At 42.1% G+C, this 14,934-nt stretch overlaps 1 protein-coding gene across 5 annotated transcripts in view; it reads right to left on the bottom strand.

Moving 5' to 3' along the window:
* osbpl9 (oxysterol binding protein-like 9) overlaps positions 1–14,934 on the bottom strand; it is a 34,696-nt gene that overhangs the window by 3,804 nt on the left and 15,958 nt on the right. For 2 of the 5 annotated variants that reach the window (XM_061077645.1, XM_061077642.1), the window contains exons 5-17: positions 11,388–11,483; positions 10,822–10,869; positions 9,475–9,504; positions 9,339–9,389; positions 8,285–8,323; positions 4,265–4,358; positions 3,426–3,530; positions 1,858–2,017; positions 1,491–1,603; positions 1,280–1,395; positions 1,027–1,112; positions 746–926; positions 145–229 (exon numbers count right to left, since the gene is read on the bottom strand). In XM_061077645.1, coding sequence (XP_060933628.1) covers positions 145–229; positions 746–926; positions 1,027–1,112; positions 1,280–1,395; positions 1,491–1,603; positions 1,858–2,017; positions 3,426–3,530; positions 4,265–4,358; positions 8,285–8,323; positions 9,339–9,389; positions 9,475–9,504; positions 10,822–10,869; positions 11,388–11,483 — 1,204 coding nt within the window. Of the gene's footprint in view, positions 1–144; positions 230–745; positions 927–1,026; positions 1,113–1,279; positions 1,396–1,490; positions 1,604–1,857; positions 2,018–3,425; positions 3,531–4,264; positions 4,359–8,284; positions 8,324–9,338; positions 9,390–9,474; positions 9,505–10,821; positions 10,870–11,387; positions 11,484–13,239; positions 13,320–13,677; positions 14,091–14,934 lie in introns of those variants that run through there. The other 3 variants (XM_061077644.1, XM_061077646.1, XM_061077643.1) reach the window with 3 other exon arrangements.

Here is a 14,934-nt window from a genome sequence, read left to right as displayed (position 1 = left end):
TAATGCTAAATGAGCTAATAGAAAGAGGGGCTGTGGGTCACTCTGAAGATAAAAAGTCTGTGTTTAGCTGGATTTCCTTGACCCAACATGTGCAGAGGTTTCGGCAGTGCAGTGTAATCTTTCACAGGAAGGTGGGGCACTCACTGGGGGGGTGGTGAGAGACCTGCTCTGCCACAAAACACACGCTGTTGGATGAAGACCAGGGAACTGGACCCTCTGATATTGTCTCCTGAAGGGTGGTATAGAGTAAAAGATTGAAAACAGATGAATCACTCCAATTCCATGCTACAGCTGTACACAACATGAAAAACATATTTTTATGATTATGAAAATAATTTTAAAAGAAAATGTGTGGTACCACTGGAAGCAGTTAGAGCATCAATAAAAAGGCAACCAGTTCTAATGCAAAATTAACATTTTGTTAAATGTCTTGGTAGGTGTTTCTTAGAAGGTCTTGCAATTTGAAGATTATATATACACAATATTAAGGGAGAAAGACTTCATTCTCTAAAAATCTAAAAATTACTTAGTAGCTACACATTTAAAAATAGATGTTAACCGCCAAATTAATATAAAATCTAGGACACATAACCTGTAGGTTTATTTGTATAACCACAGATTAAATGTATTATCTCAGTGCTCGGTGCAGGCTCACAAGGTTTTTAGCCAAAGTGCCTTTCAGCTACAGTGTGGACAAAGTCTTTTCGTATGTTGTGGTGTTGTCTACAGATGCATGAGGTCTCACCGTGGGTGGGGGTGGCTCCTCTGCCTCTGTGGGCAGATCCCAGTGGCAGTAGAAAACTTCTCCCAGGATTGGATTGTAAGGTTTCTTGGCCACTGAGCCTTTCCTCCCTGCGTGGAAGGCAGACAGGTACCACTTCACCACCTGAACCATGCGGTCCCGGGGCTCCTCCTGCTCAGCAATACTAGTGGAAGACAAATTAAAGACTCAGCTCTCAATCTGAAATGAATCTGATTAAAACAAGGACTGGAACAGAACACAGAAGTTGTTGGAATGGTACGTACCTTACAAATAAGTCGGGATGTGCAAAGAAGTCTGCATACATTTCTAACAAAGATCTCCTCTCTAGGATGAAGGTTGGCAGGACCACCTGTGAAATATAATGAAGATGAAAAAAACTGTTGTGGTTGTTGAAAAGAAAGAGTTCACACAGATGATGTTAGTGTGTAAAAGGAGGATTGACTGCACTGCAGTGGTAGAAAGGCATACAGAGCAAAGAGACTCTCATACTTAAGTTCACTGCTCTGATCTCTCTACCTTTGTGAGGTCCATGCCCAGACGAACTTGTGACAGCAGATGCATGATGACGCTCTTGTGCTCCTCCACGGACTCGCCCTCTCCGTCATCATGGTCGTCATGGCTATCAAACGCATCTGAGGACAACAGCAGAGGACACGTCTTACATGGCTGAAACAACATTAATCACGTCCATTATACCTGTGTCTCTTGCGAGCGTTTCCCTTTTTACCTGCTTCTGTGGTTCCATTGGACATGGACGAGTTGAGGGACTCGGTGGTGTCTGGTCGTTTCAACGCTGTGTCTTTACTAGAGAGAGGCTGGGCGGCTGCAGGCCCTGAGGGACTGAGGGCGAGAGGAGGAGATAGCAGGAGCGGAAAGGAGGCAGGAAGCCGGAGAGATGAGGAGATAAAAGAATGAGAAGGATTTCACAGACAATTCTGTTGCACACGTGTTTAACTGCAACTGCAGAGTTGCGTTTTGCCAGCTGAGCTGCCAAACACTGAAGTAAACTAAAGTGTTTATTTCAAACTCTGAAGCAAAGAATCCCTCTGTGCAGTGCAGGTTGCTTGGAGGTGCGGGGGTGCTGCTGTACTCACTCTTTGCAGTGTTTCGGGGAAGTGGTGCTCTGGTAAAACTCATCAGCGTCGTAGAACTCATCCTCGCTGGAGGAATAGGAGAAATCTGGCACCGAGTGCGAGGGCAGGGGGATGAGACCCGGGGAGGCGCCGCCGCTGCTGGGGCCTGATGGACCGCTCCCTGACAGAGGAGGGGAAAATATCAAGTGTCAGCATCAGTCTTCTGTTGCAGTATTTTAAAATAAGGTTTGTTTATTCATACAGAAAAAAATGCTCTTCTTTAACGGGAGCCCAGTCCTGAACACCATGTACAGTAACCTGTCATTAACACAGTGAAGACTTACACTGCAGAGCGTATTGACAGCGCTCTCCAGCCTCCTTAATGCACAGCACAGCGTTTTAATATTGCTGCCTCAGCACAGAAGACAAATAGGCAGGAGCACCTTGCTTTTGTACTTGGCCTTTTCAATTTACTTTATGTTCATGGACACAACACTCCGGGCTGGAGAAGAACAGTAACAGTAATATAGTATAACTGCTTTTGTTCATGTGGTGGACTTCTTATTCCATTAGCTTGTAGAGAGGAACTAAAAAGGAGAAATAGCATCCTGGTAAGGACTCGATCAGTTTTCTGTCTAAGTATCCTCCTTCCTGTTGAAACTCTAGTTTTTTGTAAGAGCAAAATGAGAAATACAGCCATTTTCTACACAAACAACAGGCATCTGACTTCACACAAGATCCATCTGCTATTAAAGATTATGTGATATGATCTAAAACTGCATAAAATGAACTTAACGGACATTTAGAATTTTCTTTTTATTATTCTGGTCAGCCGCAAGGACAACATAATCCTTATGATGTCACTTCTAAGACAACATAGATTAAAGCTCTATAATAAAACCATACCAGGACAAATGAGAAAATTCCATCTGCTAATGAAGATCATGTAACATACCTGAAAACACCGGAACAGCTAGTAAATGGACCTTGAAATTAGATTAGATTTATAAAATAGTATATTATTAATATTATATCTCATAGCTTCCTGAATCTCAAGCTGTATCTCTGTATTGGCCCTGGGACTCATTAACGGAAGTGACGTTGTCCATCGCGACGACAACACGTTCACGACAACCGATTCTCCAGGTCTGTCGTCTGTGCACCGAGTCAAGCTTTACCGAACTTTGAAAAAACAGGAAAACAGCTCTGAGAGCAGCAGCTTCAGGGTTCTGTGGACTGAGTTCAGTCGCAGGTCATTTCTTGCTGTGGCTCAATTAGTGCAGGTCACTTTTACAGTTTCATGCGAGCAGCATCACCACAGGCCAAACAAAGAGCCCATTCCATACCAGCATGTTAAGAACAGGCACTGCACTAGTTTACCAAACATGCAATGGATGGATGGACAAATGTATACTGGGGGGGACTGTACTAAAGCACAAAACCAGGAAAATGACTAGCTCCTACAGTTTATCATTTTTGTTCAGATCATTGGAAGTAATAACTCACAGTGAATGATCATTATAACAACTAATACTTTTTCCGAGTAGTGCTTTAGTATAACTGGCTGCTCGAGTGAAGTGAACTTTCACCTGTGCTGTTGGGAGTTGGGGTTTGCAGACTGCCCATCACCGTGACAACGGGACCAACAGGTAACGTGGAAGGTCGTTGCTCTGATTTACACACCTGAGAAGCGTCTTTGGCAAAAAAGAGAAAGTGGATGAGTTTTTGAGGCTGAAGCCAAATCACATTAAAAGCAGCACCTCATCGAGAGCAGTTCCAAGAGGCTGGGGAAATAACCCGAGACGCTGTAAACACAGGCTTCAGTCCTGAGAGGGATTTCTCATTCTGTTATCAGACTGAAACTAGACTGGCCTAGTTTGAAGTTTTCATTTTAACAGCATTTGTCAAAAGTCTAGTCAAAGTCGGAGAACAAAAATAACCAAGAAAGATTGTACTCAATTAAAGATTTTGTATAACCATAATTTATGTCATGCAACTGAACACGGCTGCAATCTTGTGATAAGGGACTTATCTTTCACCTTCAAACTATTAAAGCACATTTTTAAACATTTATCAAAAGCCTGGATAATAATATTGATTTTGGCAGAGTAGAAATCGCTTCAGGTTTCATTCCACTGTCTCTACTCTCACTGTGAAAGATTTGAATCATTCAAATAAAAAAAGATTTTGTAAGCAAGCACTTTATATATTCTGTGACAAAATTAACTGTGTCCAACTGAGTGGGAACAACAGCTTGAGGAGGTTAAACATGCAAACACCAGGGGGAGCCGTTTTCCCCTTTGAGTAAGTGACACAACATTAATAACCTCTGTGAGTAAAGCTGGGTGAAGTGTATCAAACGTGATAACACATCAGACACAGGAACCCACATGAGTGCAAGAGATTGTAGGAGGCAGACGACAGGTACCTGTAGGTAGTGTGTTCTGTGTTGGCATCGTGCTGTCGATTACAGGGCTGTCCAGAGGTGGCTGGAAGATCCCATCCACTGGGTTGATGGTGCTCTGGAGGAAATTAAAATAACATCACCATCAACAACAGAAACTGCATCAATCAGTTGTGACATCAGACACAAGAATAACACTGCCTGCTTACCAATCTAAACTGACACAAACTGCATATCCAGAGACGACCCAACGCGCCTGCATATCGCTAACATGTAGAACTAAATATACAACCCACAGTGGAACAGTGATTCCTTTCACATCCAAGGCAAAGGTCAATAAGCTCTCAGCCAAAAACTGGACATCAAGTTCACAGCTGTATTGGTTATAGATCAGCTTAATGCTATATGTACGCAACAAGAACAGTGAGATATATATGTGCCACCCACCGCAGGCCGATCAATTTCCTTTCACTCCATTTCCCAGGGTTTCATTCATCTAATCAATATGAAACCAACAACAATGTCAGAAAGCCAGACACCAGCCGAACCCTTTCACAATAACTAACAGCACCTCCTGAACTTGATCAACCTTCCAGTCTAAAGAGAGTGACAATTAACTCCATTGGGCAGCAACCGAAATGTGTATCATGGGCATCACTCCTGATTTCCCTGTGGTTACATCTTACCCTTGTCAGTGCAACATTAACACTGTGTCTGACGTATGTGACCCCAGACACACAAAGCAGCCTGATGACTTTGTGTAATGGGGTCACTGGCCCCACTGACCCAACAGTGACAGGAACACCAACAGCAACACAAGCGAACAAAGTGAAACCCTATCGACTGTCATTTCCCAACAACTTCCCCCCGGGGCTTTTCGTTGCACTGGATCTAGCCAATGTGATGTGTTATCTTGTTATTCAAAATTGATTTTTACTTTTTCATTGACAGAACCATGTGAAACTAGAAGGTCTCTATAAGTCACCTGATTAAACCACGTTTACATTCACTAGAGCCCAGTAGTTTATTTGGTTCTGCACCAAACAAATATCATTCCCCTAAACATGTGGAATTTTGTTCAAGATCCATGAATTATTCTCTCAGAAGTCCAGGATGATGCTGACAGTGAAATCCTTTTTCTCCCTGCATCGGACCCTTCATCCTAAACTGCACCAAAAATACAAGACCATCTCTATTGTGTCAATCCCAAACCCTTCCACAAAATTCAATTGAATAGTTTTAGCTAACTAGCAAATGCAGATGGGAAAAAAACAACTAGGACCAGGTACAGTGAATCACTTCAATGTCCGTCCATTGCCATGAGGCTGTGAGGCTGAGGGGGAGTAGAAGTAGCAGGGGATAATATTAGGTTTGTATTAGTGTACCAGGACGTGAACAACAAGCCACGACAGGCCTCAACAACTGCAGTATACAGGACTGAGCGTGTTGCATGAAACATGCCGACCACAGTGAAAGGAGAAGATTGTTTTTCTGAATTTGTGTCCAGATAATTACCACCAAAAACCTCAATGGTTCCCAGACAGAATCTCTCTCATCTCCCTGCCTCTTTTCCTTCCTTTCCACCTCCCTTTGCACTGCCCTATACTTCCTGTCACCACGTGACTCCATGAGGCAAGAGCTACTAATTATAGCCAATCAGAGAAATATTGGTCTGTCATGGTGGGACCAGCCTGTGGCTTTGCAAGGCGGCCATAAAGCAAAAGCAGATGGAAGGGAAGAGTAACAGTAAAAAACGACTTTAAAACATAGTGTTGTGTGATAGATTTGTTGTTGTGTGTGGATAGAACATTGGTAAACCAGGTAGCTCGAGCAGCAGGGCGAACCTTTAACCAATCACAGGCCATAAATTATTTTGACAGATGAATACTGAACAGGCTTCTGGCTTCCTGCACTTCAGGGACAATTTCTCTGGCCGTGCAGAACAGAGCAGCGCCTGACGAGGTCGATCCATCATGCAGTTGGTGTTTCAGGTATTTCAAACAAAGGTCAACAGAGCATTTATCCTTTTCCTCCACGTTGCAGAGGCGCAGGCAACGTGACAGACACTTTGATGTTCTAAAGCACAAAGCTTATGGCATAAAAAAAACTAACATGTGCAGTTAGATGTGGAGACAGAGCTTATATATATGCGGTGCTATTTATACTGTGTAATGCTGTACTTAATGACTGTGAGATTAAGTCAGCTATAAGAGCAGTGCAGGTCAACAAGCTGGATGGCCCCTGTGGGATTCTTGCTTCAACGATCAGACAAGAGATGGTACATGTGTTAGTACATTATCAACAACCCATGCACATTTCTGTAGTTCCCATTTTCCGAAGCATAAAGGAACATTGATTTTTCCAAGTTCCAGGAAACTACTAGGTTCTGCCCATTGTTTTTTTGATTAAATGTATACAAGTGGCCTTCAGTTGCATGGAAGTAGTTGTGAGCAAAGACCGTTTGGGACCAAAATGATCTCTTTGAGAATTGACAGCTGAAAATACTGCATTTATGAGCTTCACGCTTTAAAGCTGTTTTCGGACATGAACTCCAGGAAATGGATGCCTTTCACAGCTGAAGAACGTAGCGGAGATTGTCTGGGTCAGATGTGTTCGTAGCAACAGGAACATCTACAGAGCATTTGGATGAGGGGTGGCGTCGGGGTCGAAGCGTGCAGGAGGAAGGACAGGATGTATAAATCCTGCTGCGGAAATCATGTGTCTTTGTTTACAGCACATCCATAATGACGTTGGCCCTTCTCACCCAAAGCTCTCAAATCTCATCGTCTTTCCAAGTTGACTTCTTCTGTGTCTTGGCTCCTCTTATTCAGCCCCAGATCGTTTGTATTCTTTTTGGTGTTTTTCCAGTTTTGCGTCTGAATGTGCCCATGTGAGAGCGAGCTAGGGGCTGGTTCTTGATGTTTCTAACACGTGACAGACATTCTCCAGAGGTTTTACTAATGGCTCACAGAAAAATCTTCACAGAATGTCCGGAGCATTCCAGTATTTGCATTCTCACACAGGCCCTCCAGATAATATCAGGAGACTATCTGGTGTTTATTGCATGTATGCAAGCAAGTCAACAGTGAGTAACATGCAAAGATGGACATGCATGACAATTTTATTACACATTTAAAGGTTCAGTCTGTAAGATAAAGGTTGTAGGGATCTAGCGGTAGTAATTGAATATAAAATAATCCCAGGTTAATTTTCATGTTTGGAGGGAGAGGGTGAGGTGAAGGGTTTTCAGGTGCAACATGCAACTTAACCACTAGATGTCACTAAATTCTACACACTGAACCTTTAAAAGTTAATTAATTGGACTCCCAGCAGACAACTGAATTAGGATTTGACTACTTGAAGTAAAGAAGACAACATTTTCTCTGATAGATTTTCCATCTAATAAAAAAAATAGCTACCTGGAAAATTAATAATAAGTCTAAAAACCGAAATGCTTTTGGAAAACAATCAACAGTAAAATAAGCTTGTTGTAGATGAAACATGCAAAACTCAGATATGGCCTCTGACATGAAGACAGAACGACTGCAGAGCGAGTTAAGTGTTCTCTGGAAGGCTTTCCAGTCATTAGTGCTCTGTAGTTCAATAAGCAGGCAGTGTGGACTCGATAAATCAATGGTGAATTACTGGGTGGAGTGAAGTGCAATAATCTCTCATATAGAGGCATGCAAACACATGTGTAGTCCATGTACACATACATATTGTGCATTTTCTCTCAAAAAGTTTCCACACAGACATATACACAATGCTTGTCTTGATGAAGGAAAGAATAGCTCCCAACCATGCCAAAATAATTTAAAATCCCAGATGAGATCAGGAAAGTAGAAACTTAATTAAGAAGGACAGAGGTGGCGAAACGTGAGGGAAAAGAGATTGAGATAAAGCTTATCTCCAAATTAGACAGCATGCACTACAGAGATCTGATTCATCTGATGTTCTACAGTGGAAAGTCGATTAAGGCAGAAAAGAAGGTTAGCAGTTTCCTTGATTTATGTTTTTGTCATGGACAGAGGACGTCAAACTTACTATAAGTCCGTTTGCGTGTTGCTGTTCGTTACTTTGGTCCTTAAAATTTTGAGAAAACAATGTTAGACTACTGCTGTAGGACGAGTCATTTCATAAAGCATCCTGAGCATCTGTTGGGTCCAGAGCAGTGACAGCCATCCCCTCTTATCACATGGTGCGTCATCAAATTCACCAACTTGCCACATGCAGTAATCCTTTCATCACATGGTAAAATCCCCTGTCGTTTCCTTCAGTATAAGTAAGACCGGGATTTCTCATTAATTCCAATCTGTAAGGCAAACTCCACACAAGACTAAGTATGTGGATAGTCACTCATGTTTGATCTCCGGGCTTCTGCACATTGAAATTAAAAAATATCAAATTCAAGTTTCAGTTTAAGTAGGTTTATATATCAATAGTATCCTTTTCACAGCAGATATTTTGACCTGTTATGGTTAGGAGGAAAAGCTAGTTTTACTCATAACATTAACAATGGATCTGTTCAAGTGTCCTGATAAGAAAGAGTGTCAGTGCACAGTGAGTCAGCATGTACAACACCAGGACCCTGAAGGAATGGAATTCAGCAATTGTTCATTTTAATATTTACAGATCCCTTCTGCGATTGGTCAAAAAGTCTGCTGTGAAAATGGCCTGAAGAGAAAGATCTGTATGGGAGCTGTGGCCCTTTAAACAAAGTGCTCATGATTTGGGCGTTCAAAAGTAATTGGACTGATACATTTGAGGTGGAACAAAAAGGAAACACGTTTTTGTCAGTACGTGTTTCCTCAACTCTTATTCCGGAATTTTTTTTTCATAGTTTTACAAACAGCTACAAGTCTCACCTAACAACCACATGAAGCAGAAATTATTGCTCCATTTCCTTTCGGAAGGGCTGAATGGAACATGTGATGAAACAAATACTGCACTACACCCTCCTCAACCACTGGCCCAGACAGCAACCGTAAGCAGGGAACTATCCCACAAACACACACACATTAAGTGTAAGCTACTGTTGTCTAACAAGAACAATGATTACAGTGAGATGGCAGACCGAGCTGCAGCGTATTGTATTTACCTTTGCGATTTGCAGCAGTACAATGCAGTGCTTGATGGACTCTACCATACTCTGAAAGAGAAAAACTGAATTTATTAACCAAGAGCTCAGAGAAACTGAACGATGGGATTAAACATGTGTTAAAATTCTGACTTACACAAGTAGTCTCTTTCAAATTTTCAATTTTCTGTAAAAAAAAAAAAAAAGAAAAGAAAGATAAGAAGGTAGTAAAATCAACAGCAGTGTTAAAACAAATACCAGCTTTAAAAGCAGAGATGCTGGTTCAGCCAGTTTAACAGCAAATAAATGATTTGAGTAAAACATCAATGTGATAATCCTCAACTGGACAAAGCAGCACTTCTGTTAATTTTTGTCCTATGAGACAATTTCCCACAGTCAAGAGACTGGTTACAATGAAAAGCCAAAGCGATAAAGAACAGAGTTCATGTCAGAGAGGAAGTGAATCACATTGCTCCTTGTAAAAAAACAAACAAAAAAAACACACAGAGGCTCCTAATACATTCCTGAAACTGAACCGCTTCCTTCAACAGAACTGAAAAGACTCTCTGAAAGGACCTAAACAGCTGAAAAACAAGAATTGCAACTGTTGGGTTTATCCCACTGACAGTAAATAAAGATGGACCAATTGTCTACTTCCTCATAATATTCAGAAATGAAGCTGAAATATTACGGATGTATCCCCTGCCATCGTGCACATTTGGAGCCAAATCAACAATCAGGAGATGGCATTGCAGTATCGAGGTCCTGCGATAATAATATTAATAATAATAATGATGATAACTTTATCCCAACACTGCCTGTAGTCATCAGGTAGCTTTGGCTTCACTTTTAGGGAGCTGTGGTTCTAAGTATTACAACTACAGAATACTGGTTCTAACAACAATTCCTAATTGGCATATCTTAATTATTTTCAGTAGAGTACAATTTTAATGTGTCCCATATATAGCTAATGGGCTAGCTGTGTCAGAGCTGAAACTAGAAGCTGATTAAAAGAAAGTTATGCATCAACTCAAATTAATCATTTCATTAACCATATCTAAAACATAACTGTGTGGTCCAAGCATCTCAAATGTGGTGATTTGCTGCTCTTCTCAGTTTAATATAATTGTAAATTAAATATCTTTGGGTTTTTAACAGTTGATCAGACAACATTTTTTCTTTTTTTGGTTCAGGTAGATCATACTGAGCATTTTTCATTTTGTATCGACAACATAATGCATTCAGTCCGTCGGTTCAGGACAATTTTTGGTGGAGACGAATATTTTGAATGATTTTATATTTTACGTTTTAAAAATATGACGTCTTTAAACTGACAAACTACACATATCAAAGTGTGTATTCGCATGCTATGATCGTCATCATCTTCTCTTTCCAGGTCTGTGTGTCAGCACGTTTCCCTGCTGTGAGCCACTGCTCTAATGACAGCGAGAACACGGACCGGAAAGCTAAGGCACAAGGACAGAGCAGCTCTACTGGTACTCACTCTGCGTGATTCATCCTCTTTGCAGTCCTTGATCTTCTCATCAAACAGCTGTGTGAGAGAGGAAAGAAGAGGAATGGAATATGAGCTGAGACGGGTCTATGGTGAAATGAGCACCGAGATTATCAGAAGGTTAATGTGTACAGAGGACATGGCTTCAGATAATGTGGCGGAAAGCAGCAAGCTCTTCTCACCAGGAAAGGGCACTTACTCCTTTACATTTTTCTGCCTGAGACGACATTCTGCTGCTTCTTTCAGTACATGGTTTTGTGCTTTATCACAGTACTACCACAAATCTTAATCTTAAACAACTTCTGTTTTGTTGAAGAGTGACACCATCCGGAAAAAGAAGACCAAAGATAAAGGAGGAAGGTCATGTCACAGCTTCAAATGAAAGAGATGCCTTTAGCGTGGAACATGGACTTTTTCAAATGGACATCATCCGGATCTTTAACCGAACACGTCAATGTGAGTGGTGGAAGATCTATATATTTGACATCTTTATGAAGATGTGAATCATCACAAATGAAATGAGAAGGATTGACAGGTGTTTCCACATCGAGTCCTACCTTTAACTGGTCAATCAGAATCTGCAGGTAGGCATCAGCTTCAGCGAGCTTCTTATCAAAGTCTTGAACACTCGGAACGAATCCTGTCTCGGCCTCCTGAGGACGAAGAGACAAACACAGTTGGGTGTCAGTGCAACGGTAACCATAACCACGTCAAACAACATGTTGGTATTTTCATATTAACACATATACTATATTTACATGAAATCCATAGATTAATTAATAGAATCCATCCATTGATTGAAAAAAGGCTTGGGTCTGTCACTGCCTGGTCAGGTACGGTTTGTAACTGTTTGTAAATGTTGAACAGAAACATCAAGTGTTCAGAGAGTTTTCCAGCAATGTACTGTACTGTTGTAGATATGAATACTATTGTTTAAAGCCTTGTTGACATGAAAGGCCAGCAGGTCTGTCTGCCGCTGACTGGAGGCCAGTGAATGTCAGGCTTCAACAAAACCTACATCAGGAAACCTATAGCTGGAATTGATTTGGCTAATGACAGAGAAGTGTGTGTGTGAATGGGTTGAGGCTCACTCAGATACAGAGTTTGTTAATTATGTCCCCTTAATAGGTCACATACTCCAACCACACACACTCACACAGGGGCCCAGACAATTTCATTACATAATATCCATTAAAAGGTAATTACTCCACTATTGGTAGAGCAGATGTGACACAGCATCTGTCTCTATCTGTCTGAGCTCACTCGAGCACCCGGAACAATCTGGTTGGCTGTGAAACAAAACCAAAAGCAGGAAAATGAAAACGCAAAACGCACACAATAAAAGACTTCCTTCAAAAATCAGCCCATATATAAAGCTGGGGCCTGTAAAGACAAAGGACACTCTGGACTAGTGACAACACAATAAAAACTCGATGCCAAACCAGTCAGATGACAAATGTCTTGCAGCACCGTTAACTGCTGCACAGCTGTAACTCTGACATGGAAAAATCCGACAGTTTAGAATCAAACAGATGCGTTGGTAATAAATCTTTATCTAACCATGTCTGATGCTACAGCTATCGCTGCTTCGGACTTGCTTCGGCACACAGTCATGTTGTGGTCTGACTTTGAGGGGGCTTCTCCTCCCGCTAAAGACGACCTCACAGGAATATGAAGAAAAGCCATTAACAGCCAAACTGCTGTTCACAGCTGTGCCAGCCTGAGACCTGTTAAAGTTTAAACTGGAAAAACATGCAAGCTTTCTAGACTCTAGAATCTAGAGAACAAAGTCTGAGTTAAGTCAGCGTCTGTGAAGTCTGATGGTAACTGGCCAGACTTCCTCAAAGGATCAAAGGTGCCTTCATCAGCGTGACTGGGGAGTAGCTGTCTACATGAGGGCCTGAGCAAAAATCTAAACTGAAAACAATGGATGTGTCAGCAGATTGGGTGTCTGGCTCTTACTCCTATGTCACTGGAAAAACACTGATATCTTTCTCTAGGAGAAATACATCATGATCTATTTTACCTAAACAAAAGCAACACAGACCAACACAGGCACCTTTGAACATACAGGAAGTAGGTGTTAAAAACGATGCAACAGAACATCTATCTCCTTGAAGTGGTACAGCGAATATTAAACAACCATCAGGACAAGTGCTCCAACATAACAATATTTTCAAAGTAGTACACCAGCACCAAAAAAAAGTAAATGTGCAGAAACTCAACAAAGAACTGAATCAAAACATGCTTGTATATTCATGTATGCAGCTGGCATAGGCTTGAACATATGGTAAAAAAAACAATTAAAGCAGGAATTTGAAGCTGACACGGTGAAAACAAACCAGGACAGAAAAACTAAACTGAGTCCCCATAATTACCAAGCGCCTCATGTTTTGTCAACACACTTACTGGAGGCGAAGAGTTTGTATAGACGGAGCCGATAAGTTTAGAAGCACAAAACCGGAGGCAGGTTTTATAAACAGCCACCGTGACACCACGTCACACTTTTCCCTGCTCCGCTGTTCCTGAAATATTCCCAGACGTCTCCTCTCCCACTCGTTTCCGCTGGACGCACTGTGGATCCCTTTGCGTTGAGTGTGCGACATAGCGGGAATAATTCAGAGCGGTGTGCGGCCCCTCCCACGTGAACACTAACAAACCCACCCACCCAACCACCCCAGACTCAACAAACAACACTGCTCCTGCACTCCCCCCCCCCCCCCCCTCCATTTCTATTTGTCTTTCCATGCACAGTGACCCACTTTAACATGCTGATGCCCCGGCAGGAAGCGCAGTGCAGCCGTTTAACTCCCTGCTATGGTGCAGTGGTGTTTGTGTGATACTTACTGGGTGTCTCCCTCCAATGGACATGCTGCGTTAAAACCTTGTGCATCTCTCCCACTGGGCCATTTAGCCTAACAAAAGATTGTCTCTCTTTCTCTGCCTTTGCTTCTTCTCTTTTTCCTCCCTCTACGGCAACAAAACCACCAGCTTTGGTAAAAAGTTAGCGTTCTCTCTTCCTACCCCCACAGAGCAAGGGAAAACAATCTCCTCCTTCTTGTTCCCCCACTGCAGTCTGCCAAGGTAAAGGACAGCAGCCGTCAGACTGCGCTAGGAGGGCAGCCAGTCTGGCTTCAATATATCCTTCGGCAGCAGGAGTGTTTGGTATGAGGCAGAGAGAGCAGTGTTAATCCAGGACCCTCCCCTGGCAGGAAAGGCACACTTCCTCTCATGCAGGCAGAGGAGAAAACACACAAAGCAGCAGCAATTGCTCAGAGGGACAAGCACTAACAGCCCAAACCGATTGGCTGTGGCAGTGAACGATGTTTGGTTGATCTAACAAGCAGGTCTCAGATTGGCCACTGCTGGGTCACATGTCGTCTGACGAAGGAAATGTGTGTGTGAGCAAGCAGGCACACGTAGCACATCAGAAGGATTTGCCACAGAGGGAGGGACACCAGAAAAAGGAAAGAGGGAGGGAGTGTGGGAGGGAGAGCAAACTAAAAGGCTGGTCATGAGGGGGAAATGGAGGAGATGGGTGGGAAGAACTTCAAATAGGTAATGATGATAAGGAAAAACAAAAAAAGACAGGTTTTGAGAAGGTAGGCAGGGAAAAAAGTTGGACATGGAAACAGCTGGAGGGCAGACAAGAGAACTAACCGAGTCACTCAATACTCCCACATTCAATAAACATCCCACAGTGAAAAAACATAGACAGACATCAGTGGGACAAAACTTTCGCCAGCAAATCAGCAGCTAAATGATCTTTCTTATAAACTAAAAATCATGACTCCTTCATCAGACTTGAGATGTGAGAACACGGCAGGAGATCCAAACAAACATACGTTCCAAAAAACACAATTTCAAGATATCTCTGCAAACAATAGAGACAATCTCAAGTCTCTCTTAGTCAGAAAATCATTCCCCATCATATGATATAATGATAAGTGATGTCTTGAAGAGGTCACAATGACATCAGTAAATGATGTCATGCGTAGTTCATAAATGCATTTGTCCAGGTAGCTCTGCATCCTGTAAGGCAACCTGGGGCTTCACTATGAGAGTTGTGATCACAGTAAATGATTCACAGGGTTTTCAAATGAA

The sequence above is a fragment of the Limanda limanda genome, chromosome 9 (assembly GCF_963576545.1).
Source record: "Limanda limanda chromosome 9, fLimLim1.1, whole genome shotgun sequence".
NCBI classification, from domain to species: Eukaryota; Metazoa; Chordata; class Actinopteri; order Pleuronectiformes; family Pleuronectidae; genus Limanda; species Limanda limanda.
Note: the sequence above shows the minus strand (reverse complement) of the source record. Positions and strands in the feature narration are given on the sequence as shown.